This window comes from Balaenoptera ricei, chromosome 1 (assembly GCF_028023285.1).
Source record: "Balaenoptera ricei isolate mBalRic1 chromosome 1, mBalRic1.hap2, whole genome shotgun sequence".
Taxonomy (NCBI): Eukaryota; Metazoa; Chordata; class Mammalia; order Artiodactyla; family Balaenopteridae; genus Balaenoptera; species Balaenoptera ricei.
The window spans coordinates 117,293,672-117,320,586 of NC_082639.1; the positions used below are offsets into that span (position 1 = coordinate 117,293,672).

At 53.8% G+C, this 26,915-nt stretch overlaps 1 protein-coding gene across 3 annotated transcripts; it reads left to right on the top strand.

Annotated features, from left to right (window-relative positions):
* Window positions 1-26,915, top strand: VANGL2 (VANGL planar cell polarity protein 2). Of its 3 annotated transcripts, none has more exons than XM_059934690.1 (8): window positions 1-296; window positions 15,076-15,336; window positions 15,476-15,596; window positions 17,532-18,139; window positions 18,911-19,047; window positions 19,561-19,696; window positions 22,331-22,562; window positions 23,379-26,915. In XM_059934690.1, exons 2-8 carry the CDS (start codon window positions 15,266-15,268, stop codon window positions 23,637-23,639), a joined length of 1,566 nt encoding a protein of 521 aa, XP_059790673.1. In that variant the 5' UTR covers window positions 1-296; window positions 15,076-15,265; the 3' UTR covers window positions 23,640-26,915. The 3 variants fall into 3 exon arrangements, with proteins under 3 accessions (XP_059790673.1, XP_059790680.1, XP_059790686.1); XM_059934697.1 differs by lacking the exon at window positions 1-296 and adding an exon at window positions 598-684; XM_059934703.1 differs by lacking the exon at window positions 1-296 and adding an exon at window positions 11,722-11,737.

Here is a 26,915-nt window from a genome sequence, read left to right on the forward strand (position 1 = left end):
GCCGGTTCCCGATCTGATTCCTGATCCCTGATTCCTTGATCTTTGGTCCCGCCATGGGAGCCTAAGCGCCCCGCATTCCCCCCGGCCCCCTGCCCCTGGGGCCCTGAGGGGGAAGAGACTGCGATCTGGGACGGAGAGGGGGCGACCAGACTCAGGAGCCCCCCTCTACACCCCCCCATCGTCCGCGCTGCCCGTCCGGGAGCGCGGAGTTCGTAGCGACCCGGAACGCTGCGGATACAAAGGCGCCGGGCCGAGTGGGGCGCCGGCGGAGCCCACCCGGCAGTTCGCAGCGGCTGGTGAGTGCCGGGCCGAGGGGGCGCGGGCAAAGTTTGCAAAAAAAAAAAAGGAAACAGAAAAGGGGACAATCATGCAAGGGGCCAGGGGGTGCCCGGTCCCCCAGCGAGCGGGGTGGCTTATGGGGGAAGGGGGGCGCGGGGTAACCCCCTTCCGGTCCGTTCCCCCACTGCACAGCGGAGTGCCCCCCCAACTTTGGGGAGTGGAAGGGGCGCGTGGGGAGGGGGCGGAGCCCGGGCCTGGAGAGCCGGGGACTTTCCTGGGCCCGGGGGCCCGGCGCCCGGCGCCCGGCGGGGACCTTAATGTTACCGGGGGAGCCGGTTGAAGTCAGAGGCTGGGAGTGTGTGTTGGAGGTGGTTGGAGAGGCAGTGGAAGGATCGAAATCTGGAGGTATTGGAAGGCGAGGGTGTTTAGGGGTGCATACACACTTCCCCTCAGAAGTGTGGGGAGGGCCAGGGGCAGGTATGCGTTGAGGGTGTGATGTGGAGTCTGGGGAGACCCGCCCGAGGAGAGTAGAGGGGGTGTTCGTGCAGGTCGAGGATGGGGATGGAGGCCAGAGACCCGGGCACTGTGTTATCTATCGGGGCCCAGAGGACAGGCGCCGGCGTCCCTCTCTCCACTCATATTTACCCATTTGAGGGGCTGTGGGCTCTGCATCGGTGAGTTTTAAAGGCTTGGTGGAGCATCAGTGTGCATGATTCTTTGTTTTTGTGTGTGTGTGCTGCGTGTTCCTGCAGGTGGGTTTGGAGATGAAGGTGTTTTTCTGTGCCTGAGTGTGTGTGCACCCAAGCAGGAGCTGACCGTGTATCTGTGGTGTGTTTGGATATGTATTTATGGGCTTACTCTGGGGAAGGGGTGTGTGTCTATGTGTGTGAACTGGGTAGGGGTTTATGGGAAAGAGATAGACAGGTACTGAGGAAGGTGGGTGTGTAAGAGCAGAATGGGGCATACCTGGATAGGTGTGTGTGCACCTGTGTACTGGAAAGGGATGCTAGTGAATGTGTTCTCTTGTGTGTAACCTGTGTTGATAGATAAGTACCAGCGTGTGCCTGCCTTAGGTAGTGTGTGCATTTCTGAGTGTGTATTGGGGGTACTGCCACTTGCCTCTGCAGGCAGATTTTCCTGGCAGAGAGCCCAAAAGGAGGGCTGCCTGGAGGATTCTGAGGCTTCTTGGATGGCCCTGCCCTGGTTTTGAGGGTAGTGCCTTAAGTATCTGAGACCTATGGGTGGGAGTGAGTGGGCCATTTTATGAGGTGCCTGTTTTGGACAAGGGTGTGTGTTGTGGGGAATAGGGAACAGGGGTTCAGGTGGTAGTCCTAGAGGAATCTGGGGGATTGGAGGAGTCAGGGAGAAGAATAAGAGGGACATCCTCTTATTCCACCTTATAGGTAGGGTTCTAGTGCTTGGAGAGGCTACATTCTTGGCTTCCCAGCCCAAGTTCAGCCCCCTCAGGCCACAGTTCTCTTGTAAAGCCACCTTGGAGTTTGCTGTTTCGGAGCCCACTAACTCTGCCCTGCCTCTAGGATCCTATAGTTCCCGAGGAGTCTGGGATTTTGGTATGGGATGGAGGCCAGAGGAAGGAGCATGCCTGGAGGGATGAGACCCGGTGCTTAACATCTTGGGTTCCCTTCCCATGGGGTTGAGAAGGTAGCATGGGAGCTCTGGGGAGGGCAGTGGAGGGTGTTTCTAAAGGAGTTTCTGCAGGTGTGTCTGTGTGGGTTATCACACACTTTTTCTTTTTGCTGGTGAGAAGCATGATTGGGATGGAGCTGTGGTCTGGGGCCAGGTTTCAGGGTGAGGAATAGGGGCTGAGCTTGCCAGGAGGGCAGTTGTCCCTGTGGTGGGGAAGGGGCAGGCACCCATCGAGGGCTGTACTCACCGTCATGATGGTGCGGTGGGAAGTGGATGTATCGGTCCCCAGAGAAGCAGCATCTACGTTCTCTGTCTCTTTCCCTCTCTCTCTCTCTCTCTCTCTCTCTCTCATTCTTTCTCTTTTGGGGTGAAGGGAAGGGGCTGGCCATCTTTGGGATGCATGCCTTGTTTGCCCATCTCACTCTCAGTCATTTTCCTTTTGCTGCCAGAGGTTAGATCGAGGCACCCAGTTTTAGGAGCTGAGGCTGTGAATGCACAGGCCCATTAGGGTCTCTGGGTAATTCCCGAATGGGAGTTCCTAATGGGCATGTGCAATTGGAAATGTTCCCTTTTTAGCCCTCAGGGCTCCCCACCTTTCTTAAGCCCCCAGGATAAGAGCAGAAAATGTTGGGACTAGGTGTGGGGCAGAGAAGGAAAAGACTGGATTAAGAAAATGCATGATTGCCCCAAACCTGACACCTATCTGATGGGTAAGGTTCCCAGGGCGAGCGAGGTTCTTGCATATAGGATGGTATGCTCTGGGGTACCTTCCAGGGTACCTTGTTCGCTCCTGTCCTCTCACTGCATGCATGATGTATTATACTGGTGTGTGTTGGGGGGCTCTTCCAAGGAGGAGAGGACTTGTGGTCAGACATTAGGAAAGGCCGCCTCTGAAAGTACTTCATACTGGAACTAGTGGCCGCGTTGCCCCCTCCTCCCCCATTGTCTTGCTTCTGCCCTCTCTCCCCCTAATTCTTCTGGGGCCGGCCTCTCTGGTGTGCCCCCTCTGCTCCTTCGAGATCTGAGGAAGGGCCCCCTTCCCTGTCCCTAGAGCAGGACAGACTTTTATCTGCTTACTTGGTTTCCAAGAGGTCCTTTCAGTTAGAGGGGGATCAACTTGACTTACAGAAGCTTTGTGGGGAACAGTGAAGAGATCTGGGATGCCCCTCATCCCCTGAGTTTGAGGGTCTCCAGTTTTCCTTGGTACTCCTCCCTGAGCAGCTCCCCACACTGTGAGGCCAAAGGGAAGCGTCCAGCAGAGTTGGCTGGAATTAGTACTTAATAGTGTTGTGACATTGGGCAGCTTCTTAAAACCTATTCCTCAGCCTCTTAGATGTCTTAAGACACTATCCTCAAGACTGCCCTGGTGGTCCAGCGGTTAAGACTCTGTGCTCCCAGTGCAGGGGGCCCGGGTTCGATCCCTGGTCAGGGAGCTAGATCCCACATGCCACAACTAAAAGATCCTGCACGCCGCAACAAAGATCCCGCCTGCTGCAACTAAGACCTGGCGCAGCCAAATAAATAAATAAATAAATATTTACCAAAAAAAAAAAAAAAAAAAAAAGGCACTATCCTCCCTCCCCAGGTTGGGCCTTCCTCCAGGAACCTCTAGTGGTCTCCTTCCCTGGGTTTTAGCCTGCTCCTAAATTCTGGTTTTGCCACTTCCTAGTTCTGAGGCCTCAGATAGAGTAGATAACTTTTGAAGCCTCACCTGTAAAATGGAGTTAATAATAGGCCCTACCTCTTAGGTTTATGAGGATTAAATGAAGTAATATATAGAGAGTACTTCACATGGTGCCTGGCACTTGGGAAGCCCTCAGTAAACGTTAGCTGGAATGGTTTGGGTTCTGATTGATGATAATTAAAGGAGTGAGTTCTGGGTTGGGGAGGAGAGCTAGGCCTTGGTTCTGCACTTCTTCTGGCAGACCATATTGGGCACTGCCTACTATTTGCCAGGTGCTGTGTGAAGCACAAGGGATGGAGGGGTGAATAAGACCAGCTTTCATTGGGAAAATGTGCATAAACATGCCGATTCACTGTAACCCAGTGAGTAGTATATGGAGGTGTGTTCAGGAGGCCACCGGAATGTGGAGCAAGAGTGCTTGGTCCTGGCGTGGGTGTCAGGGAGGGTCCCTGGAGGAGATGTGCCCTTAGTTGGATGTTTTTTAACTGAGATGAAATTCACATCACATAAAATTAACCATTTTAGGGACTTCCCTGGTGGTCCAGTGGTTAAGACTCTGCAAGGGGTGCAGGTTCGATCCCTGGTCGGGGAACTAAGATCCCACATGCCACGCGGTGTGACCAAAAAAAAAAAAAAAAAAAAATTAGCCATTTTATTATTTATTTATTTATCTATTTGGCCACGCTGTGCGGCTTGTGGGATCTTAGTTCCCCGACCAGGGATCGAACCCACACCCTCGGCAGTGAAAGTGCGGAATCCTAACCAGTGGACCGCCAGGGAATTCCCTAAAATTAGCCATTTTAGAGTGAACAGTGGCACTTTGTACACCCACAGTGTTGTGCAACTACCACCTCTATCTAAAAACACTTTCATTATCCCCAAAAGGAAACCTGTACCCATTAAGGATACAGGTTAATATATCCTCCCCATTCCTTACCTCCCAGCCCCTGGCAACCACCAATCTGCATTCTGTCCCTATGGATTTACCTATTCTGATGTTTTATATAAATAGAATTATACAATGTGTGACCTTTTGTCTTGCTTCCTTCACTTAACATAATTGTTTCAAGGTTCACCCATGTTGTAGCATCACACCTCCACTCCTTTTTGTGGCTGAATCATATTCCACTGTGTGGATCAACCTTAGCTGGATTTAAAGGCTGAGTTAGGCAGGCAGGGAGGGGCCTGGGGAGGGTGCTGCAGGTAGAGGCTGAGCATGAGCTAGAAGGAACCGGGGGGGCTGGTGAGCCACATGCTGCTGGTGTTACTGGATTTTGAAGTATTAACTGGGGTTTTGGCCTCAGTTTCCCTGCCTATAAAATGAAGTCCTGTGTGATTGGCTGGGGATGGAGGTATTAGGGAGAGGAGAGGCTGGGATATTATTGCCTCTTCTCAGAGTCTGGGTCGCAGATGGGACTTTTTAAAACCTACTCTTTCTTCCTCTTTCCTGGGCAGCTCCCTCCAGTATGCATCTGCCCTCATCCCTGTGGGTACCCATCTTCCTGTTTTACTGGGCATTGACTTCCCCTCTCTCTGAATTGACCTGAAATTTCTCTCACGCTCTCCAGGTGGGTAACCCTGTTCATGGGGAGATTTTGGTAGCAGAGGTGAAGGAAAAGGCCTGGGAGTAAATCCTACTCTTTATATCCTGTCTCTTGCTGATCTGACTTGGGCAACCTTCTGTCACCTTTTCTCTTGTGATGTGGAGAGAAATGAGGTGGGTCAGGAAGACTCTCTCCATCCCTTTCTCCACACTGCTTGGTTCAGAGTAGGAGGCAGAGGCCTTGTGTGGTGGCGCCCATTGGAAATTAGGTGTTGCTGTGCTTGTCTGATGCCCCTGGCAAGGCTGGTAATTACAGACATGACAGCTGGGAACGGGTTTGGGAGAAGCAGGCTTAGAATCAGCAGAGCTGAGGATATCCTGGTAATCAGGGTGGGGCAGTGAGAGGGGAGAGTGGGAAGAAGTTGGGGGCTGGAGTGGGGCGGGAGGCTTGGGGCCCCCTTCTCCTGCCATTCCACACACAGCTGAGCTTAGCGCCTGCAGGAGAGAAGGAGGTGATTACAGCCCAGGCCCTGCCTCACTGTAAATGTGGAAGGAGGGAGGGGAAGAGAGAGGCTGGAGGATCCAGGAGCCCCTGAGGAAAGAGGCAGAGCGTGGGATGAGGGGTTTTGGCTGCTCTCTCAGACCTGGGTGTGGTCTAAGTTAGAGAGGGGCCATCATTTGGGGGCTGGGGCCAGCACTGTAGCCAAAGTGTTGTTTCCGTCTTATTCCAGGTGGGGTCTTACTTCTCACAATGAGGTTATGGGAACAGGGAGTGAAGGGGATTGGCTGTGCACCCTCTATAGGAGAAGGAGGTGGAAACTAACATTTTATTGAGCATCTGTTACGTGTTTGACTCTGTGATATTCTGTATACATTATTTCATTGAACACTCGACCTTCTGAAGTTGGCACAATTATCCCCATTTTACAGATAAGAAAACTGAGGTTTAGAGAGGGCAAGCAACTCATCTAAGATTACATAGCTCCTCAGAGGCTATGCTAGGTCTATCTGATGTCATTTCTCTTCTGTTTTCCAAAGTGCTCTTTCCACCTTTCCCTCCTCTCATTTCATTTAGTTCAGGTTTTGTTCATTATTGCCTTTAATCTCAAACTTGAATAATTCCCCTATCTCCTGAAAAGCAGACACGAGTCCAGATGTCAGCCTGAGGAGTAGAGAAGTCTACCCTTGAGGGAGGGTGTCAGTCTGCTGGAGGAATGGGGTCTCCTAGGAGGAGCACCTTGTTGTCACAGCCTGGGGCAGGCCTGCCACCTGGGCAGAACATCCCCGAGGGCTGGCCTGTTCCTGTCTGCTGGGTCACTTCACACGTGGGGGCTCCGGCCACCATAACCCATGGAGTCTTGTTTTGATTGGAAGGGCCTGGCCCTCGTTGTCTGTAGAGTTTTCCAGCAACCCCCTAACAATATCCCTCAGACCCCGGAGAGTTTCACCAGAGAGTTCGTGGCTCCCCCAGTCTGGCTAGAAGAGAGAGTGTGTGTGTGTGTGTGTGTGTGAGGGTCTGGGGAGGGGGCTCTGGCTTGTTAGGGTGAGTGGAGGTACACAGGAACAGGTGCTGAGCCCGAGGTGTGAATGCAGTAACTTAGAAAGCAACCGGGTGTGAACAGAAACACTTATTTTTGTCCCCTGCTTTACTCCAGGATTAGGGTGGCAGATATAAGGGTTGGGGGATGTGAGGCTCCTCAGAAAGAGTGGAAACCTCAGGTGGTGGGTTTGTCAAGACAGTGGAGGTTGGCTGGTGCTTGGGCCTTTCAGCTGGCTCGGTTTTCCTAGATACGAACTGGCTGATTTACCAGGTCAGAGGCCCTGGAGTGAAGCAGGAGGAGGTTTTCAGAATGGGGAGACCCAGGGAGAGCCAGGCCTGCCACCCGCACCCCTAGTCACACTGCGTCTTGCACCCTTCGGCCCTCCCTACTGCTTTCCCCACACAAACCGACCTTTGTTGCCAGTGTCCCCACGTCACAGCTCTCCCCATCCATGTGCAGACCTAAGGTTGGCTGACTCCTCATCTGCTTTCTACTAGTCCCCCCCTCCCCCCGAGGTGGGGGCTGGGTGAGCAGGCTTTGAGGGTCTCTTGGGGTCAGGGACAGTTGGGGCCCACCTAGGACAGTAGGCTAAGAAGAGGGGGAGGCATTTTTGTTTTCCGTAAGGGTGGGCATGTGGAGCGCACAGGAAGTTGGCCTCTGGGACAATGTGGCTTGCCCGCCTCCCGTTTCCACCTTCTCCTGTCCCTGAGGACAACTCAGGGTGCCTGTTTTCCTTCTTGGCTCTTCCGCAGCTTAGTGGTGGGCACGTAGGGGCCAGTCCTTTGCCCTAGCTGAGGGAGGAGGAAGCTCAGAGCCTGGTGGGTGGGAGTTATGGGGCCTGCTCATTGGTGCAAATTTAACAGAGCATCCAGGCATCTAGAAGCCCCGGTTACCTTCTCCCCAGCGTAGCATCTTGTCTCCCCTCTGGCCTCCACCTGGGACAGATGCCAGAGGGATTACTGGCCCCTTCTACCGCGCACTCCTTCCTCCCGCCCAGTGTTCCTTTCCAGACCGACTGGGAATGGGTCTGGGGGAGGCAGGGAATGCAGCGCTATGGTGTGTGTGCAACATGCGTGTACTTGTGTGCAGTGCGTTGGGGGCAGGGACTTTCTGAGAGCTGGGGGTGGGGGTGGGCGTGCTGGAGAGAAAGCAGAGCAGGTCTCTACAGAACCTGCCTGGCCAGGGTGGGTGGAGCTGGGCGGGGCAGGCAGGAGCCATTCCGGGTTTCAGAGGGGGAATACGAGCACGGGTGCACATGTGCCTGTGTCTGTGCTTAAGTGTGTCTGTGGATTTGGAGGGTCCTCAGTGTCCCCCCCCCTGCTTTAGATCGAGAGAAATTAAGGAAGTAGGTGGAGAAGGGCTTGGCTCTGGCTTCCCTAGCTCCTTTTCAGTTAGAATGCAAGCTCAGGTATCCTGGCCGGGAGCCCAATCCATGGGCCCTCCCCTGCAGTGCTCCTTGCACTGGGGTCTGGTGGTGAACAGCTGCTCTGGAAGCATAGACTGTCTGCATGACCCAAGCACGGCTCTTCCCCTGCTACTCAGCCCAGTGGGGAGAGGGATCCTGCCCCCTGCCCCAGGGCTCTAAGGAGGGTGAGCTCATGTCTGGGGCCGTCCTGGGAGAGTGCCCGTTAACAGGGCGGGAGCGGGGCTTGGTGCCAGCTTTCAGACTTCTGCGTCCGACTCTTTCCTACCCCCTCAGCCCACTGAGATCCAGCTGTTCTCTCTGGCCTCCTGGACAGCACTGTGACTTAAGGACATTGGGGCCTTTTTCAGGGTCCAGGAATGGGGGGTGCAAAAATCCCAGTTTTGGTCTAGGCCCTGGGGCTGGTCCTGGCCCACTTTGTGCCTTAGTTCTTTTCGTGGTAGGGAGAACCCAGCATGGGCCTCCTGGGATGGAGGGCTCGTACGTGACGCAAGGCTGGATGGGAATGATGAAGGAACACTGAGATCCTCAGTCAGGAGTGGTCGGTGGGCGGAGGCAGAAACCAGCCCTTACAGGGGAAGGGGCTCTTCAGTCTCAACTGTCTCAACAAGCTTAGGCCTGTCTAGTCTCTGTCCCTTTGTCACTGAGGAAGAAGGGCTAGGGCAGGAGCCAGTGAATTCTCTCCTGTCCTGGCCATCTTATAGTCTTGGCTATTCCAGGAACCCAGAGTCCAGGAGGAGTGTCGTGGAGGAACCTGGCCTCACTCCAAGAGGAGCACGCCTCAGAGTCCCAGTATTAGTGAGGTCTTTCTAACAACGGAGGCCAGAAAGGGCTGCCTCGGATGTAGTACCATGAGCTAGCACCCTTCTTTCTTTGGGCCCTACCTTTTTAGCTGTAAAGCTTGGGGTTGCACCTGGAAGGCCTCTTCTAGCTTAGTGCTGGGACCTACCGAGACTTGGGTGGGTCAATCCACTGTCTCCTCCTTTGGTGGTGGGGGGTGCGTGGAGAACGATGTGGGCACAGTCAGAGGTTCTGGAACCTCCCTCTCCTCCCTGGGAGCTTGTTAGGTGCTGCATTTTCCCCCCACATCGGACACCTCCTGCCTCTACCAGTGTCTGACAGGGCGGCCTGGATTGAGCACGTCCATGAAGCTCAGGGAGTGATGTGGTAAAGAGGAGAAACCAAGTGGGACAGTTAGTTGTGACTTGGAATCTGCTCTGCCTCACACTAGCTGATGTCTTGGCAAGGTGCTTGGTCTCTCTGGGCAGACATCTAGCTCCTTGGATACTGGGCTGGGAGATGGGACTTCTGGTGCCCCCCAGGAGGGTGGGCATCCAGCATTTTGGGTGGAACTCACATTGATATCCTTGGACAGAGGCAGTGGTAGGTGAAGCTTAGGGAGCCATGGGGCTGGGGGCCCACATGTCCACACCTCCCATGATTTGTAGTGGGGAAGAGGGTGCAGGGCACATGCGGTAAGACTTAGGCTCTTGTGTAGGAATCAGAGACCTTTTTAAAAAAATTGAAGTGTAGTTGACTTTACACTGTTGTGTTAGTTTCAGATGTACAGCATAGTGATTCAGTATTTTTGAAGATGATAGGAATCAGAGACCTTTAATGGGCAAGGGTCCACAGACTCCTCTGCAGGAGGGGTCTAAAGAGGTGATCATGTCCATTTCCTTGCGTCCAGGCAGGACCACCCTTCCCCCATCCTGGCCTGAGGAGAGGAAGGCCATTTGTTTAAAAAATGGTCCTATCGGAGCGCTGCTCCTGTAGGATGAAAACTTTTGGCTTCCTGTCCTCTTTCTCATCCTCTTCCCCCCTCCAGCTGGAAGTGCATTCTGAAATCCCACACAAGCGCCTTCCGCTGTGCCTCGGGTCTGGAACTCCCAGCCCTGTCCTCGGTAGGGACGAGGAACTGCAGGCGCCCTTTCTGGGTGCATGTTTGTGTTCTGTCACCTCCCCACCTTCTTCTCTACCTGGTTGCCCTGCTCCCACAGTTCTTTACCCCAGCCCCATCTGGGTCCTGTCTCTGCCTCCTTTCCCCACCCCAGGCCTGAAAGGAGCTGGGACCGGGTGGTGTGGTGGCCCCGGGCTAGAGCAGCAGGGGGAGGTGGTGACCACGGCTGCCTGCCGTCTGGTCATCGGTCCTCAGCACGCGCCTCGCGTGGGGCTGCCTGTGTCTGTGTCCAAGGCCTTGTCTGCCTAGGTTGCTCCTCTGAGTGGGGCAGTGAGGAAGGGTCTAGTCTTCGTCTGACTTTTGGCCAACACAAACCCCTCCGATGCCTCCCACCCCACCCAGAAGAGCCTTACTCCCTCTGCCTGTTGCCGGGTTTTGAGTGTATTTTTTCCAGAGGCCTCTGATTGTTTCCTGAAGAAACCCGATCCCAGAGCTCATACAAAAGCTGGGGCCGCCAGAGGAGAAACCCCATTCTCTCCCCCTCTGTCCCTACCCCCCCACCTCCATAACCTCTCTCGCTTGGGATGCTGGGTATGGGTTCCAGGACCTGGCTGCCATCACCTAGGCAACAGGGGGCTTTGGTTGCCATGGTGATCAATGTGGGAGAAGCTGGGCAGCAGGGACAAAAGCCCCCACATTTCCCCCCCCCAGCCCTCCTCCCAATCCTCTTGGGATGATACTGAGACACATTCCATTAATTTTATTTCTGAAAGACCTTTGGAGGGGAGAAGGGTCTCCTCTTTGTGACGGCCTCTCTCTTCCCTCCCACTCTCCTCTCTGGCCAACCCCAGATAATCCATGGTTGGTTTGAGCAGGGGACCGGGTGAATGTGTTTGTGTGTCTGGGGTGGGGTGGGGGCAAGGTGAAAAGCAATGGAACACATTCCCTTTTACAGCCTCCCACCCCCCAAAGCAGGGCACTCCCTGCCCTGCAGCAAGTCCGGACTTCCCTCCCGGTCCTGTCATGCCTCCCACATTTCCACTTGTTGATCTCATCCAGCGATCCCCTCCCCCACTCTCTTCCCTGGGAACGCTGCCCACCCGGGAGACCCTCCAAACCCCTGATTCCTGAGACCGATTAAACAAGGGGAACGTCTGCCCTTCTCTTTGCTCACCTCCCATCCTTCCCCACAGCCTCTCCAGTGCTTGGATTAGTTCCCTGGGGTATTTGAGGGGACAGCAGACAAGGGCCTCAGAAATTGGGTTCATTTTTGGCCCCTCTGTTAGGTAGGGGTGGGAGAAGCAGGCCAGGGGAGCTGGGTTTATGTTGGGTCTTCAATAAGTAGCTGGGAGGAAGGTAGGGAGCTTTAGGCGAGGGCAGCTTAGAACAAAGGGTTGGGAGGGGACTGGCACCCTTGTCTGGTTTGAAATTTATCTGTAGGGGAAGCACAATGGCATCAGCTTCCCTCCTGGGTGTGTTTGAAGTGGTGGTTCTGGTCTGGTGTGTGTGTGTGTGTGTGTGTGTGTGTGTGTGACTTTAGTTGTACAAGCAGCAGGATTTATTTATACCACCTCTTCCCCAAGTCTCAGAGGAAGTATCTGGGGATTGGAGTAGGAATGATCCTGAAGCCAGAGTGTATTAATTGCTTAACTTATTACTTGCTGAGCAGTTTATTAAAGTACTTCTTTTACCCCCAGGATACGTACAGCAACCCCACGAGGTGTGTATCATTTTCCCTATTTTACCAATGAGCCTACCAGGCTGCCAAGCACAGAGAAGTTAAGTAACTTGCGCATGGTCACACAGCTCATCAGTGGGAGAGTTAGGCTTGGAATTCAGCTACTCGGGTGCAAATCCCAGGCTCTTTTTGCTGTTGGCTCTGGCAGACATGAGAACTCAGGCTGGGGAGATGGAGAGTCTGGGTTCTGGTGTCTCTGTCTGGACTGGAGTCCATGGCAGTCCTTTTCGTCTTTATTTCTCCACCTCTCTCACTCTGTAACCCAGTTGTTCTCTTTGAACCTCCTGGTGAAATTCAGTTTTTAGGAGGATGACTAGAAAGAGTAAGCTGAACCACAGCAAGAGAGCTGCAGGTGATGTGTCTGAACTGTATCAGGGACTAGACCAGTAGAATGGGTTCTTGGGGGAGACGGGGTAGTGGACCCCAACATGTAATTTGCAGACAGGGAGATGAACAGGGCCTTGTTTGTAGCAAAAGCTTTTAGAAAGGTTTAGGGTGGGTTAAGATATTGTGTCTCTGTCTTCCTAAGTATGTTTGTCGTGTTTGCCTAAGTATGTATGTAATGTCACACATTTGCCTTGACATGGGGCTATTGACAGACATCACTAGGCCATGGAGTGCCTCCACATAACTCTGTTAGGAGGATAAATGAATGGATTTAGCATTGATTTCATCTCCCTACAGTCGTTGCAGTTTCCCTGAGAGTCAGGTGGGTATTAGTTACTTGCTATCTGCCCGTGGGAAGGTGGCAGATACAAATATGTATCAATCATAGTTCTTATTCTCAAGTTACTGATGGTTCAGTTCAGTTGGAGAAAAGTTAACAACTACATAAAGCAAATTAACGTAACTGACCTCTGGCAGCACCTGGCTGATTTTATTCCTACCTTGAAACACTCTAATTCTTGGCTGCATGAGAGCCCACTCTTCTGGCCTCCAGGCTCCTCTGGCCTTGCCTTCTCAGCCCCTTTGCCTGATCCCTTTCCTCGGACACGTTTACATATTGGGGTTCTCGGGACCCCCTATTTAACCCTCTCCCTGGGTGACCTCATCCATTCCCTTGACCTTGCACACCATCCATACCTCTAGCTCAGACTCTTTTCTGAGTCCAGCTCCTCTGACACCCAGCTGCCTGTTCCACAGCCTGTCTCACAGTCATGAACTCAGCACACTGGAAACTGTACTCACCAACTTCCTCCCCAGTCTTCCCACCTAATAATAGCACTACCACCTACTGTCTTGCTCAGGCCAGAGATCTTGACGTTCCCCTCCCCCTCACGCAGTCCAATTAAGTCCTGTTGGTCCTACCACCAACATATGTTGCAAAAGTGACTATTCCCCATCTCCTCTGCTGCTCTGCCCTATCCAAGCCTCACCACTGTAGTCGCTTCTTTTTTTTTTTTTTAATTTTAATTTTATTTATTTATTTTTGGCTGCATTGGGTCTTCGTTGCTGCACGTGGGCTTTCTCTCGTTGCGGCGAGCGAGGGCCACTCTTCATTGCGGTGTGCAGGCTTCTCACTGCGGTGACCTTTCTTGTTGTGGAGCGCGGGCTCCAGGCATGCGGGCCTCAGCAGTTGTGGCACACGGGCTCAGTAGCAGTGGCTTGTGGGCTCTAGAGCACAGGCTCGGTAGGTGTGGCTCGCGGGCTCTAGAGCGCAGGCTCAGGAGCTGTGGCGCATGGGCCTAGTTGCTCCACAGCATGTGGGATCTTCCCTGACCAGGGATCGAACCTGTGTCCCCTGAATTGGCAGGCAGACTCCTATCCACTGTGCCACCAGGGAAGCCCAGTAGTCGCTTCTTTACTCATCTCCCTACTTCTGCTTTCTCCTCTTTCTAGTCCATACCTGCATAGCTAAAACCCTTTGCAGGCTTCCCATGAGCTCTTCCCCTGACCCATGGAGTTTGCAATAACCCGGCCCCCGGCCACCTCTTCAGCCTCACCTTCCACTGCCCTCTCCCTTCCGCAGCTCCGGCTCCACTGGTCCACCCAACTCTTTGCTGCCTTTGGCCTTCCACGGGGCATTCTGAGCTCTGCAGGCTTTTCCCTCCGCTCTGCCTGCTTAACTCCTGTGCTCTTTCAGGCTTAGCTGTTGTTTTCTCAGACTTTCTGGAACCACTCAGTTTAAAGGAGCCCCGCTCCCCAGACTTGTCTGTCATACTGTCCTCGTTATTCTCCTTTCACCACTGATGTAGTTAGTCGTTTATACTCACCTGTTTACTTGTTTAGCGTGCACCTGCCCCGCTAGATTGTGAACTCAGTGTCTTTTCACCACTGTACCCAGGGCCTAGCAGGGTACATGGTTCCTAGAAGGAGCCTAAGCAAGAGCTGATGACTCAGTGAGTGAAGGTAGGAAATGACTGCTCAGTGCACGGGGATGATGACGGTGGGGTCGGGGTTGGAGGGGAAGATGTAACATTGGGTGCTGGGGGAGGTGGGGGCTTTCCTGAGGGGGTAGGGGCTGCGCTCTGAGGAATGAGCAGGATTTGGTTGAGAGTGAGAGAGGAGGGGAGAAGAAGAGGTCCTTCTCCCTGCAGACTTAGCAGGTGAAAGTATAGAAGAAAGATGCTGCCCCTCAGCCCACAAATAGCCAGATAAGCTCATGACCTTGCCTAGTTCAGGATGTTAGGTTTTTAGAGGATGGTTTCTACTCGCTTTTCCCTCCTGCCCCCCACCATGTGATCTGTAGTTTCCATTCCTTACCCCTGCTTTGTGCGCACACACAAGCACACACACACACACACACAGCCTCAGGGGGAGCCGCCAACTTGACCTGGCAGTAACTATGGGTGTGTTTGACGTCGATGCTGTGGACCGGATGCCAAGAGAAGCAGCCATAGGCAGTCCCCTGTGGGCCCACTCAGAACTTATGAGTGGGAGGAGATGAGAGGAGAGAAGGAGAGGCTTGGGGTAGCCACTGGGCAGAGCTAGCTGCCTCCTGCTATGGTCTCCACTGGTCCAACCAGTTGGCCTGGCCAGAACCTGCCTTCGCCGAGTCTTAGTTTTCCTGGCTGAGAATAGGAAAGCATTGCCTGGTTCTCCCCTGCAGGGGGTCCAGTGTTGGGTCATTCTGGGTGGCCTTTGCTGGCCGTCTTCCCCCACCCCTGAGCCCTTGGCACAGTCTGGGGGTGCTCTTTCTAGGAGGCAGGGCAGGAGGAACTGGGCCCACTGCACAGAGCAGGAACCTGGGTGGAATATTCTCAGGTAGTGGCAAGGCTCCGCTGAGCTTCCTGCAGCTGCCTTTTGGGGATGGCCTGCCTCTCCACTCTGACCCCACAGAAAGCTCCAGCTCCCCCTAACCGGCTGCTTCCTCTCCTCAGGAGGGCCGCTTGATTTTCTCCGAGACCAGCCCACCCGTCCAGCAAAATAGAGTCCCTCAGGGTGACGGTTGATTTTCTAAAGGTGCCCCTTGGCCTGAAGAAGTCGGTGCTAAAGGAGGTGGCAGTGGGGCCCCCCAAAAGGCCCCAGCCTGTGGCCCTGGAGCGCTACAAGGCGCGGCGTTCAGACGCCATGGACACCGAGTCCCAGTACTCGGGCTATTCCTACAAGTCGGGCCACTCCCGCAGCTCCCGCAAGCACAGGTGGGTGTGCGTGGGGCGCGACGCAGGCGGGGGGGAGGGGTGGGAGCATGCACAGGGGTGGTGGACTGGGGGTGGCTGCTGAGAAACCCGGGTCCTCCCCTTGACCTCCTGTGCCTGTTCCCCTGGCCTCCTGCCGCAGGGACCGTCGGGACCGACACCGCTCTAAGAGCCGAGACGGGAGCCGTGGGGACAAGTCGGTGACGATCCAGGCTCCAGGGGAGCCCCTGCTGGACAATGAGTCCACGCGAGGGGATGAGCGGGTGAGCGTCAGAGGGATGAGGTCTAGGCCAGGTGTTTTCCAGACTGATCCCTGGAGAAGTTAGAGGTCCATCAGAAAGGGGAAGGGCCTGGAAACCTGGTCTCTTCCAACAGCAACCAGATCAGGGAGGGCATCTTGTGACATACGTCTGCTAAGTGTCCCAAGCTAGGACCTTGTTTCAGTAGAATTCAGTAGAATTTCAGTAGAATTCAGAGATCCCTTTGGAAGCAGCAGCCTCTTTCGTCTTTATGACCCATGTGACTTGGGCTGTGTAATGGGAATTGCCTGACTCCTCTGGGCTCAGGCCAGCCAGTTAGGGGGTTGGGCATCTGGAGTGGGAGGGGCTGGGAATCTGGAGTGGGAGGGGCTGGGGGTGTGGCAGCCCTGAGTTTTCCTTGAGCCTAAAGGCATGGGCACTCCAGCGCTCTCTGGTGTCGAACTATAGAATAGCACCTCTGGTCTTAGGGTAGGTGGGAGGAGTCGAGGGAGAAAGGGGAGGGAGAAGAAGTGAGCCTGGGGAGACGGAGGAGGTTCTGGAAGAGAGTTCTCTGGGACAGGGCTGAGCAGGTTGCTCCTGGTCTAGCCTCTCTGGCCCACTGTGTGCACCTGGCAGGGAGGTCAGGGGGCAGAACCCAGTGCTGGCAGAAGGCAGAGGCAGGATTTGAGTTGACTGTGAGGTTGTCCGTGTCTCATTCCTCCTTTTCTTTCTTCTTGGGAGCATCTTAGGGAGCTGGAGACTTCACAGGACATCTCTGTGACTGACACTGGGGATTCCTGGGTCTTGGGAGCAGATCAGTACCTGAGGGAAATGGTCTCTCTCTCTCTTTCCCAATCCCATCTTCTCCCAGAGACCTGGCCTCCTGAATTCTTGAAGTGACCCTGAGACCTGATCAGCTCCTTGTTGTTGACAAGTGCCCAGGCCCTTGATGCTTGGAGTGCCTAGGCAGTGTGGCTGAGGGTCATATTAGGGTTCCCTGAGCTGAGAGCAGGCAGCGCCTCCACTTTTCATCTTCTGGTCAGACTCTTCTCCTTTCCTCGGCGAGGAGATTCTTCCACCCCCTAGTCGATGACCCTGCCAGGCAGTCTCCTACACTCCCCATTCTGTCTCTGTCCTGTAGCCTGAATCCCCTGGGTGTCAAAATGTGACTCCATATTCCCAGACTGCCCACGAGTTAAGGGTGTAGGCACGAATGACCACCGGTGGTCTTGGGGCTCCTCTGAGGGATGGCGTCCAGCCCCTGCAGAGAAACAGCTTGAGTGGACCACACTTAGAAGGGCACCAGGGGACCTCAGCCTGTCCACCCACTTGCCTCCAGGAACAGGCAGCCCCTGTGTGGTGGGCATTCAGATGGCCCAATAGAGCCAGCCAGGCGGACCAGAGACCCAGAGTGGCCCCGAGTCTGCACTGTGTCTCACATGCCCCGCATTAGTCACTCACCTTCCCCAACCCTTCCTACCGGTGTCCTCTTCTCTTCACCACACTGCCTTTGTCAGGTCACTCCCTTAACCAGAAACCTTGAGTGGCTCTCCATACTTGGAGGATAGGTACCTGTTGCTTATCCTGGCCTTGCAGGTGGCCTGATCGAGCCTGCCCACTTTGCCTGGAGAGTCTGACCTCGGATCCCAGTCTCTGGCTGAGCAGCTCCCTGGCATCTGTCTTGTACCCTCTGCTCTGAGGGTACATGTGTAGTTTTTTACTGTCTGGCTGATGGCATGAAGCTCCCACAGGGCCCAGGTCTCAGATGTCCCATCCCTGCAGAGGCCAGGCTTGGGCATGCAGTGGAGCTCAGTAAATACTTTGATGGCTGCATGTTTGTTGATTGCCCTCTTTTCTCCTCTCCCTGCTTTGCTCTCTGTCTTCTCTCCGCTCACCTTTTCTCCTGTGTCCCTGCCTCCTCCTCCTCTCCCCACATTGCTGCGGCCCTTCCTGATGCAGGACGACAACTGGGGGGAGACGACCACAGTAGTAACGGGCACCTCGGAGCACAGCATCTCCCACGATGACCTCACGCGCATCGCCAAGGACATGGAGGACAGCGTCCCGCTGGACTGCTCCCGGCACCTGGGCGTGGCGGCGGGGGCCACGCTGGCCCTGCTCTCTTTCCTCACGCCGCTGGCTTTCCTGCTGCTGCCCCCACTGCTGTGGCGGGAGGAGCTGGAGCCGTGCGGGACAGCCTGCGAGGGCCTATTCATCTCCGTGGCCTTCAAGCTGCTCATCCTGCTGCTGGGCAGCTGGGCCCTGTTCTTCCGCCGGCCCAAGGCCTCTCTGCCCCGTGTCTTCGTGCTGCGTGCCCTGCTCATGGTGCTCGTCTTCCTGCTCGTCGTCTCCTACTGGCTCTTCTACGGCGTGCGCATCCTGGACGCCCGCGAGCGCAGCTACCAGGGCGTGGTGCAGTTTGCCGTGTCGCTGGTAGATGCCCTGCTCTTCGTGCACTACCTGGCTGTGGTCCTGCTGGAGCTGCGCCAGCTCCAGCCTCAGTTCACGCTCAAGGTCGTGCGCTCCACTGACGGGGCCAGCCGCTTCTACAACGTGGGCCATCTCAGGTATGGGCGCGTCGGGGCAGGCAGACGGGCCTGGGGAGGAGGCTGAGGGGACCGTAGGGTAGGAGGGTGTGATGGTGGGGCTGGAAGGGATGGGTTAGGAGGGCTGTGTGGGACGGAGTTGCGTACTCTGCACATCCTAGGTTTTCAACAGCGTTTGTCAGGCTAAGGGTCCTGGAGCAGGTAAGGCGGGAGTTAGGAGTTGGGAGTGAATAGATGAACAGACAATTAGAGATCGGGGATCTTAGAGAGGGATGGACCAAAGAGGAAGAAGGTTTGGGGCATGAACAGGGGCTTTTTGGAATCACATTTCTAGCTCTTTCTTGGAGGCACAGCCTCTTGAGGACACTTAGTCAGTGGTCACTGAGATGAGCTGGCCAGAGGAGGGACTCTCCCCCAACCCCAGCGGAAAAGATAATGAGGAAAGTTCTTCAGCTCCCCCTAAACTTGTGGGCAGGATGGCCGCCCTGGCCATCCAGAGTATCAATAGCACCTCCTGGTCCTGCAGGGAATCTTGGGGGGGAATGATGGAGGGGAGGAGGTGACCCTTGGCTGGGGACCCTGGCCCGACGCCCTTTCTCCCCTGGGCTTTCTCTCCCTGGGGAAGGCTTGGGAGCCTGGTAAGTAGACCTCAGGCCCTGAGCCAGGCTCCTTGGAAGCAGCTTGTCCCTGCCCTCTGTCCTCTCCTGCCCTGCCAACCTGCCCTGATGTGTCCCTCCCCCTGCGCCCCTTGTCTGTCCGTTCTCCCTCCCCCTCCTGCCGTGTCCCCCACAGCATCCAGCGCGTGGCAGTGTGGATCCTGGAGAAGTATTACCATGACTTCCCTGTCTACAACCCTGCCCTCCTCAACCTGCCCAAGTCCGTCCTGGCCAAGAAAGTGTCTGGCTTCAAGGTGTATTCCCTCGGAGAGGGTGAGCGGCCCTGCTCCTCGGCCTCCTGGTCTCTTCCCAAGCAGGATTCCCAAGTTCCTGCCTCCTGTTTCTCTTTCCCCCTTCTTGCCTTGCTTTCTCCTTTCCCCAGCCCGTGTCCCAGCCCCTTCTGTTCTGTCATTTCCCTTAATGCCAGGTGGCTGGTCTTAGCTGCTGACTCTACTTGCTGTCCCTTTATGCTATGGTGCGTCCCCTTAATCTGGCTCCTCTGCGTCTGCTCATCAGCCCTGGTCCTAAGCCCTCGCTCTCTGAGCTCCAGAACGTCCTGCACTGGGGAGGAACATGTGCGGGACTCCTGCCCTCTGGTGCCTTCCTTGTTGCTTTCCTGTGGGCCTCTCCCAGACGCGGCCAGGAGGGTTGGGAACGGGAGGTGTTGCTGGGGGGTGGACACAGCTTCCTCTGGATGTGTCGGGTTGCTGGCTCCAGACTTCCTGGAGTGAGAAAGGAGGCCACGCTCTGAAGTGACCATCCCCTCTCTCTCCTGCTCCTGTGCAGAAAACAGCACCAACAACTCCACGGGCCAGTCCCGGGCTGTGATTGCAGCAGCGGCCCGGAGGCGGGACAACAGCCACAACGAGTACTACTACGAGGAGGCTGAGCATGAGCGGAGGGTGCGCAAGAGGAGGGCCAGGTGGGTCCCTGGGGGAGGAGGGGGTGCTGGGGGCTGTGGGGTGTGGATAGGCTGGGGAGAGGAAGACCATCGGCTTCTGTAACTGCTGATGATATGGGTGGGGTGTGTGCATTCGCTCTCTGTTGCTGCCTTAATAAATCACCGTGAACCCGGTGCTGCAAAACACCCCACATTAATTGTCTCACAGTCCCATGGGTCAGGCACGGGTGAGCTGGACCCTCCACTCAGGGCTCACGGGCTGAAATCAAGATGACTCTCGTTTGAGCCCGAGTCCCCTTCCAAGCTCACTGGCTGTTGGCAGAATCAGTTCCTTGTCACCTGGACCCATAGGTAGTTCGCCTTTTCCTCCAGGCCAGCAAGACCAGGTCTGTCTCTGACTTCTGCCACCAGCCAGAGAAAACTCTGCTCTTAAAGGGCTCATGTGATGAGACCAGACCTGTCAGGATAATCTCCTTATTTTAAAGTCAACTGACTCAGCACTTTCATTGCATCTGCAAAACGTACCGAGATTATTGGATAACCAGGGGATGGGCATCTGATGGAAGTGGACGGGGCATTTGATTCTGCCTACACAGTGGAGCAGGGACTATTAAAGGATGTGAGCCTCCCTGGCAATGGCAGGGATTGAGGCTAGACTAGCCCTCCTTCCAGTAGATCTTGTAGACTTGCTCAGCAGATGGTACATTTTTACCTGCAAAAAAATACCATATGCTAACACATATATATGGAATCTAAAAAAAAAAAAAATGGTTATGAAGAACCTAGGGGCAGGATGGGAATAAAGACGCAGACCTACTAGGGAATGGACTTGAGGACACGGGGAGGGGGAAGGGTAAGCTGGGACAAAGTGAGAGAGTGGCATGGACATATATACACTACCAAATGTAAAACCGATAGCTAGTGGGAAGCAGCCGCATAGCACAGGGAGATCAGCTTGGTGCTTTGTGACCACCTAGAGGGGTGGGATAGGGAGGGTGGGAGGGAGGGAGAGGCAAGAAGGAGGGGATATGGGGATATGGGGATATATGTGTATGTATAGCTGATTCAGTTTGTTATAAAGCAGAAACTACCACACCCTTGTAAAACAATTATACTCCAATAAAGATGTTAAAAAAAAAAAATAAAATAATATCCATTTATTTCCCAGGAAAAAAGAAAATGAGGTTCTAGTGCCCATATCTTGGTAAATTCTTAAACGCTGTCCTCACTTCTCCTTTTTTCCTGTTCACATTGTTATGTGAATGCTAGTCATGCCTGAAGATTCTTTCTTGGTGCTTACTGTTGCCAGGGCCCACCTTGGTCTGTTGGGATTTCCACGGAGGAGGAGTAGAGGGTCATGGAACTCTGCCCTTCCTCCCACATGATCTCCAGGCTTCCAGGGAGAAAGGTAGCCCTGACCCTGTTCTTACACGAGGCTGCAGTAGACTGAAGGTCAGCAGCTCCATTTCTGTGACATTGCAGCAAGTCTCCAGTTGTCTCAGAAAAGGCCCTCGTGGGAAGGAAACTGGAGATGTTCCCTTCCTCCTCTACCTTTGCCCTGACTAGGGTCTTTGGATCTCCTGTGCTGCCACCACCATAGGGGACCCTTTCCTTCCCCATTACCTTGGTTGTAACGAGGAGAAAACTATTTCCCTTGGTTCAGATCCTGAGTCAAAAGGATCTTTTCAAAAGAAACTTTACTGAGACACTTGGGGGAAGCAAAAGAAAAAACAGAGATATGGTAGACTTACACAGATCCACACGTTTACTTAGCCCAGAATCCCATCCTAAGCTGCTTGAAGTCCCCAGGTTCCTGGGTTTCCGGATACTGGTATTGTTTTGTATGTCTCTATGCTTTTAATGTAAATTGGCTTCTTTTCCCTGCTTCCCCCTTAACAGTATATTTTTGAGATTCACCCTTGTCTGTATATCTGGTTTGTTGCATCTCATCGCTGCATAGTACTCAGAGAAATCTTCCACCATCCTGACCAATATTTGGATGATGGTCATCTTCCTAATTTTTTCCATTTTGATGAATAAGTAGTATCTTATTAACATTTTAATTCTCTGATTACTATCCAGTGACGACTTCATCTATTTTTCTGCCTTTCAGGTCTCTTACGAATTATTTGTTCACTCCTTTGCCCATTTTCAATGCTGTTCTTACCTTTTCCTTCTTGATTTGCAGCATATTTTTTGCATTACCTCTGCCCACCCCAGGTGTTAGTTAATGTTGCCCATGCTGTCATGGTTGAATAGGCATCTGTCATTTTGATGTAGTTACAGCTATTAATTTTTCACCCACTGAAGTGTGATTTGGGGGGTCTTAAGGAGGCTTTTTCTAGGGTTTGATCCATAGTTGTCTCTCTGGGTTTGACACTAGATTGTCCTCCTTGGGTCCCTGGGCTGAGCTCACTGAGCTCTACAACTGTTTCCTATCCCTAGAGGGGGAAAGACCCTCCCCCTCTACCCAGCTGCACACATGCATGTTCACATGCACACACACAGCCCCCAAAGCCTGGTTCTTGACTCCAGTTGGGTGCGTATTGCTTCAGGGAGAGCACAAAGGCCTGACCTCGCTCAGGCTGCTGGAGGGCTGAAGCTGGGGGGAAGATGAGAGGTTGGCGTCTGGTCCATACTCCTCATGTCCCCCAGGCTTGTGGTGGCCGTGGAGGAGGCCTTCACTCACATTAAGCGGCTGCAGGAAGAGGAACAGAAGAACCCCAGGGAGGTGATGGACCCACGGGAGGCAGCCCAGGCCATCTTCGCATCCATGGCCCGTGCCATGCAGAAGTACCTTCGCACCACCAAGCAGCAGCCTTACCACACCATGGAGAGCATCCTGCAGCACCTTGAGTTCTGCATCACTCACGACATGACACCCAAGGTAGGCCCACTCTGCCCCCAGCATCCTTCCTCTTTCCCCAGTTCTGGCCCCTTCCTTTCCACTTCCTTCTCCCTTATTCTCTCACCTCCTTCCGTACCCTCCATCCCTCTCTCTCTCATCTCTACCTCTGTATAGTCTCTTCTCTCATCCGTACTCAATCCACTCCATCTCTGCATGGGGTGAAGTTCTTAGGTGGTGAGGAGAAGACGGAGTTTCAGGACCGTTTTGGGAATGGTTGAGACCTATTTCTCATCTCTGTAGGGGTTCCGGAATTTTCAGATCCAAACTCCCACCTTTACCCCCTCACCTCCAGAAGATGTTCTTTGCACTGTGCTCTTTTTGAGCCATTCCCACCCTTCAGCTCTACAGCCAGCTTCCTAGAATTGCATCCCCTGAGCCATCTTTGGGGAACAGGTGACTAAAGATGTTGCACTTTAACTGTGACACCTCTAGCTTTCTGCTGGTGCAGCCCTGCTGGACGCTACCCGTACGAGCAGAAGGGAGAAGAAGGAAGGACGAGGGAGGGCTTGCCCGGGTCATAGCAGGTGCCGGGGATGAGGGGTCAGGAGAGCTGAGTCCCAGGCCCGACCCTACTGAGCCATGTCACCTCCGTGGGCTCCCGATCCCTCATTGATAAACTAGGGTCTGAGGCAGATGATCTCAGGCCCTTTCCTGCTCTAACATTCTGAGATCGTTTGCAGAGAGTGAGCTTGGGCACATCTTGGTGGTCTTTGGAAGCTGTACCCCCCGAGGGGTAAAGGAGGTTGGGTGGGTGGGAGGGAGAACTTCCTGTGAAGTCCCTTCTCCCTTCCTCAGGCCTTCCTGGAGCGGTACCTGGCGGCTGGACCCACCATCCAGTACCACAAGGAACGCTGGCTGGCCAAACAGTGGACACTGGTGAGCGAGGAGCCGGTGACCAACGGGCTCAAGGATGGCATCGTTTTCCTCTTGAAACGCCAGGACTTCAGCCTGGTGGTCAGCACCAAGAAGGTCCCATTCTTCAAACTCTCCGAGGAATTTGTGGACCCCAAGTCTCACAAGTTTGTCATGAGGCTGCAGTCTGAGACCTCGGTGTGACTGTGCAACAGCAGGGGGAGTGGGAGACGCGGGGGGCTCCTGAGGGTGGTGGGGGCGTGGCCCTCAGGCCCTGCCACATTCCTGCCACCTTCTTCCTCTTGCTCTAGTTTTTTTTTTTACTTGAATTAACCACCCCCCCACCTGTCTCCTCCCCTCTTCCTTATTTACCCCATGTGAACCTGGAGAGACCATCCTGCTGTCAACAGTACCTGGGAAATTCCCTCTCCTTCTCCCACCCTCCTCACTTTTGTATCACTCCAGGCCCTGCAGGAATCAGTGCCTCTCTCCCTCTCCTTTCCCCGGGTGACAGTCTCTTCTGAAAGGGCACAGGGCCCACCTGAGCCCCACTCTCGAACCCAGGTTCCTATAAGCAGTTCTATCCAGTGGCCCCCAAAAGGGTTTCTCTGGGGGGCGCAGATCTGACTCCAGAGAGCCACGGTGCCAAACTCCTGGGCAGCGCTACCTGCTGCCTCCTGGCGGCAGGTGGATCTGCTCCCCCTGCCCGCTCACCCCAAGCCGGAGTTCTTGGGCAAGGATCCTCCTGCATCCTCCCACACAGCCCCAGCGTCCGGGGCCTCCCTGCCAGGGTTATTTGCTTCCAGCTGTTTGAGCCTCTCTCCCCCATCCACACATATTCAGAGCAAGGGAAGATCCCATCCTTTACCCTGAAATCTCTACCTTCCATTTCTGATTTGTGTGGTCACGTGTGACCACAGGCAAACTGAGATGGAAAACCTCTGTGACCACTTTTCCTGGGCCCTGGGGGACAGTACCTTTCTTCCAAGGGGTCCTGGGGGAAGGTTGGGAGAGAGCCCCGTGAACATCGCTGACCCCTGCCCTCTGAACTTCCTTCACCTCTGTTCCCACCATGGTGGGACGGGACTCCCCCTTCCCAGTGAAGGATGCCACGTAGACTTCTATACAGAATTAGTGGCTTGCAGACCCTGACCCACCCTGGTGGTCTCAGCCAAATGTTTTTCTTTCCTTCACCAGCCACCCCCAGTCTTGCTGTCTCTTCTCTCAGCTCCAGAGACCTGTTGCCTCATCTCTTTTTGGGGGGGAGCCAGCAGCTCCTCCTCATCCCCTGCCTTAAGTCCACTTCTTTGCCTCAGGGGTCTCTTTTCCTTGGCTGGCCAGGGTCCCCCCCTGTTCCCTCACTGCCTGGTTTTCTGGGCTCTGGTCTCCCTCTGTATTGGGGTGAGGGACCAAGATTGCTGCCTTTGATGGGTACTTAGCCCCTCACCCCATTTAGCTTCCTTAGTCTTTGCACCCAATCTGAATTCTTGAGCAAAATTTGCTGGCCTTCTAATACTTACTTTCACTGTAAATCTGAGCCTTTAAATCAGACACCCTTAAATTATGTAGTTTTAGCCAAGGGGAATAGAACTAAGGAGTACTCACATACCTCCAGCCAGCACCCATGTTGGGGAGCATTCTGGTGGCTGGGCTGGAGCAGTCCCCTGGGCCAGTCCTCAAATGCCCCTTTATAAGCCCGTCTTTCCCCTGGAAAACTCATTGTTCTTGCCTTGCAGAGTGCACCCTGGGGTAAGATCACAGTTGATCTCTTACCAGGGAGTCTTCTCTGTGTAGTGGCAGCCCTGGGCATGATGGAACCTGGGGATTGTTTCTCCTGCTGTCCTTTCTGAAAAAGCACATCTTTCCACACACCGCTTACTAGAGAAAGGTTCTTCGGCCAGTGCTTACCTTATCTGCACTTGGGTGGGTTATGGGGCTGACCTAGGCAGGGCCTGGAGGTCAGCCTTGGGCCGGGGCTGTGGGTTTGGGGAGAAGCCTGAGTGAGATACATCCTGTCCTGGGGGTCCTGGGAAGGTATTTTTTCCTTCTCTTCAAAGACCTGGTTTCAGAGGAGTCCCTTCTGGGTCACATTTCTAAATACCTCACTATCCTGGAAAACGGGGCCTGGATGGTGATTGGGGTCACTGCCTTTGTGGGCAGGAGTGGGATGTGGTGTGGTTTGAGGAGGAGTTGGGGTGGGGAGAGGGAAAGTCTTTGGGATCAGAGTCGCTGCCCTAGGTTAGGGGCGGGGGAATGTTTATTTTAAGAACCTGCCATGTTTTTAATCACTGTGATTTTTTTCATTCCCTTTTCCTAAAACAAAAAGACATTTCCCCCCCCACCCCTGACTCTCTCTCTAAGCACTAAGGTCTGTGACTGAGAATGGTAGTGTTTTGGTCCTTTGCATCAGAACTGTGGTATCTTTGTCTTCTTTGATTATTGTTATTATTATTTTTTGAAATGTCAGGATGAATTGTCAAGTGTACGGCTGTGTTTGTCTTTTGCTTCTCCTATATGGGAAGTTGTCTTCATGCTGTGAACTGCTGTGGGGTGTGCAGCTGACTCAGTCCCTCTGAGCAGTGTCCCCCACTTTGCCTGTCCCATCACATGCTGGATTTGCTCGTTCTTCCCCCATAGGGGTGTTGCCCACCCATTACCACCCGCGCCCCATATGCCACCATCAGGGAGCTGTAGCTGGGTCTCTCCAGGGCTCTTTTCTATGACTACATGGCATCCTAGCACATCCCCACCACACCTCCCAGGCCTTCCTTTTCACCACCTTGGAAGGCTGGTCCTCCTTCCCTCCACACCAGGAAGCTGTGCCTCAGTCCTTCACCTACCTCGCCACTCTGCCGCCGTCCCCATTCGTCCCTTTCTCTTAAACTACTCTTCATGCTCTCTGTTTCTATTCTTGTTTATTTCCCTTTAGCTTCTCCTTTTTTCTTCCCAACCCCCTCCATTTCAGCCCTTACCTTTTCACTTCCCCATCCCCACCTCAGTCCTGTTGCAAACCCTGACACAATACCTGTCATGAGACATTGAGATCCTTTCTCATCTGAAACGTTTGTTTCCCAGAGTTTGTGCTTCTCTTCTTCTCTGTTGGGCCCGGATGAGCTCCCTTGCCCCTCTGTGGTGTCTGTCAGTCTGTCTTCTTTTTCCTCTGCCCTCCCCATGGGGCAGCATTCTGCTGATGGTCCTGGTGTGTGATTGTTGTGATTTGTTCTTCTGTGTGTGAAAGGAAGAGGAATTTTTGAGTTCCTTCCAAGTGAGATTGTAAATGTAGAATTTTCCACTGTTGGATCTAGATTTTTTTTTCCTTTTTTTGGGTTACAGAGCTGAGACCTTGTGCATGCATGTAGAAAATTGTAAAATGTAAATTCTTTTTTTTAATATATAAAAAGCTTGTTTTTACAGTTTGCAGTGGATCTAAACATTATGACAATTTTAGGGATTTTTTTTTCTTAAACATAGGAACTAAAA

Coding starts and splice junctions, on each gene's coding strand:
- VANGL2 (XM_059934690.1), top strand. CDS start 15,266: ATGGACACCGAGTCCCAGTACTCGGGCTATTCCTACAAGTCGGGCCAC. Junction 19,048..19,560: donor GGTGTATTCCCTCGGAGAGG/GTGAGCGGCCCT, acceptor GCTCCTGTGCAG/AAAACAGCACCAACAACTCC. Junction 22,563..23,378: donor CTCACGACATGACACCCAAG/GTAGGCCCACTC, acceptor TCCCTTCCTCAG/GCCTTCCTGGAGCGGTACCT.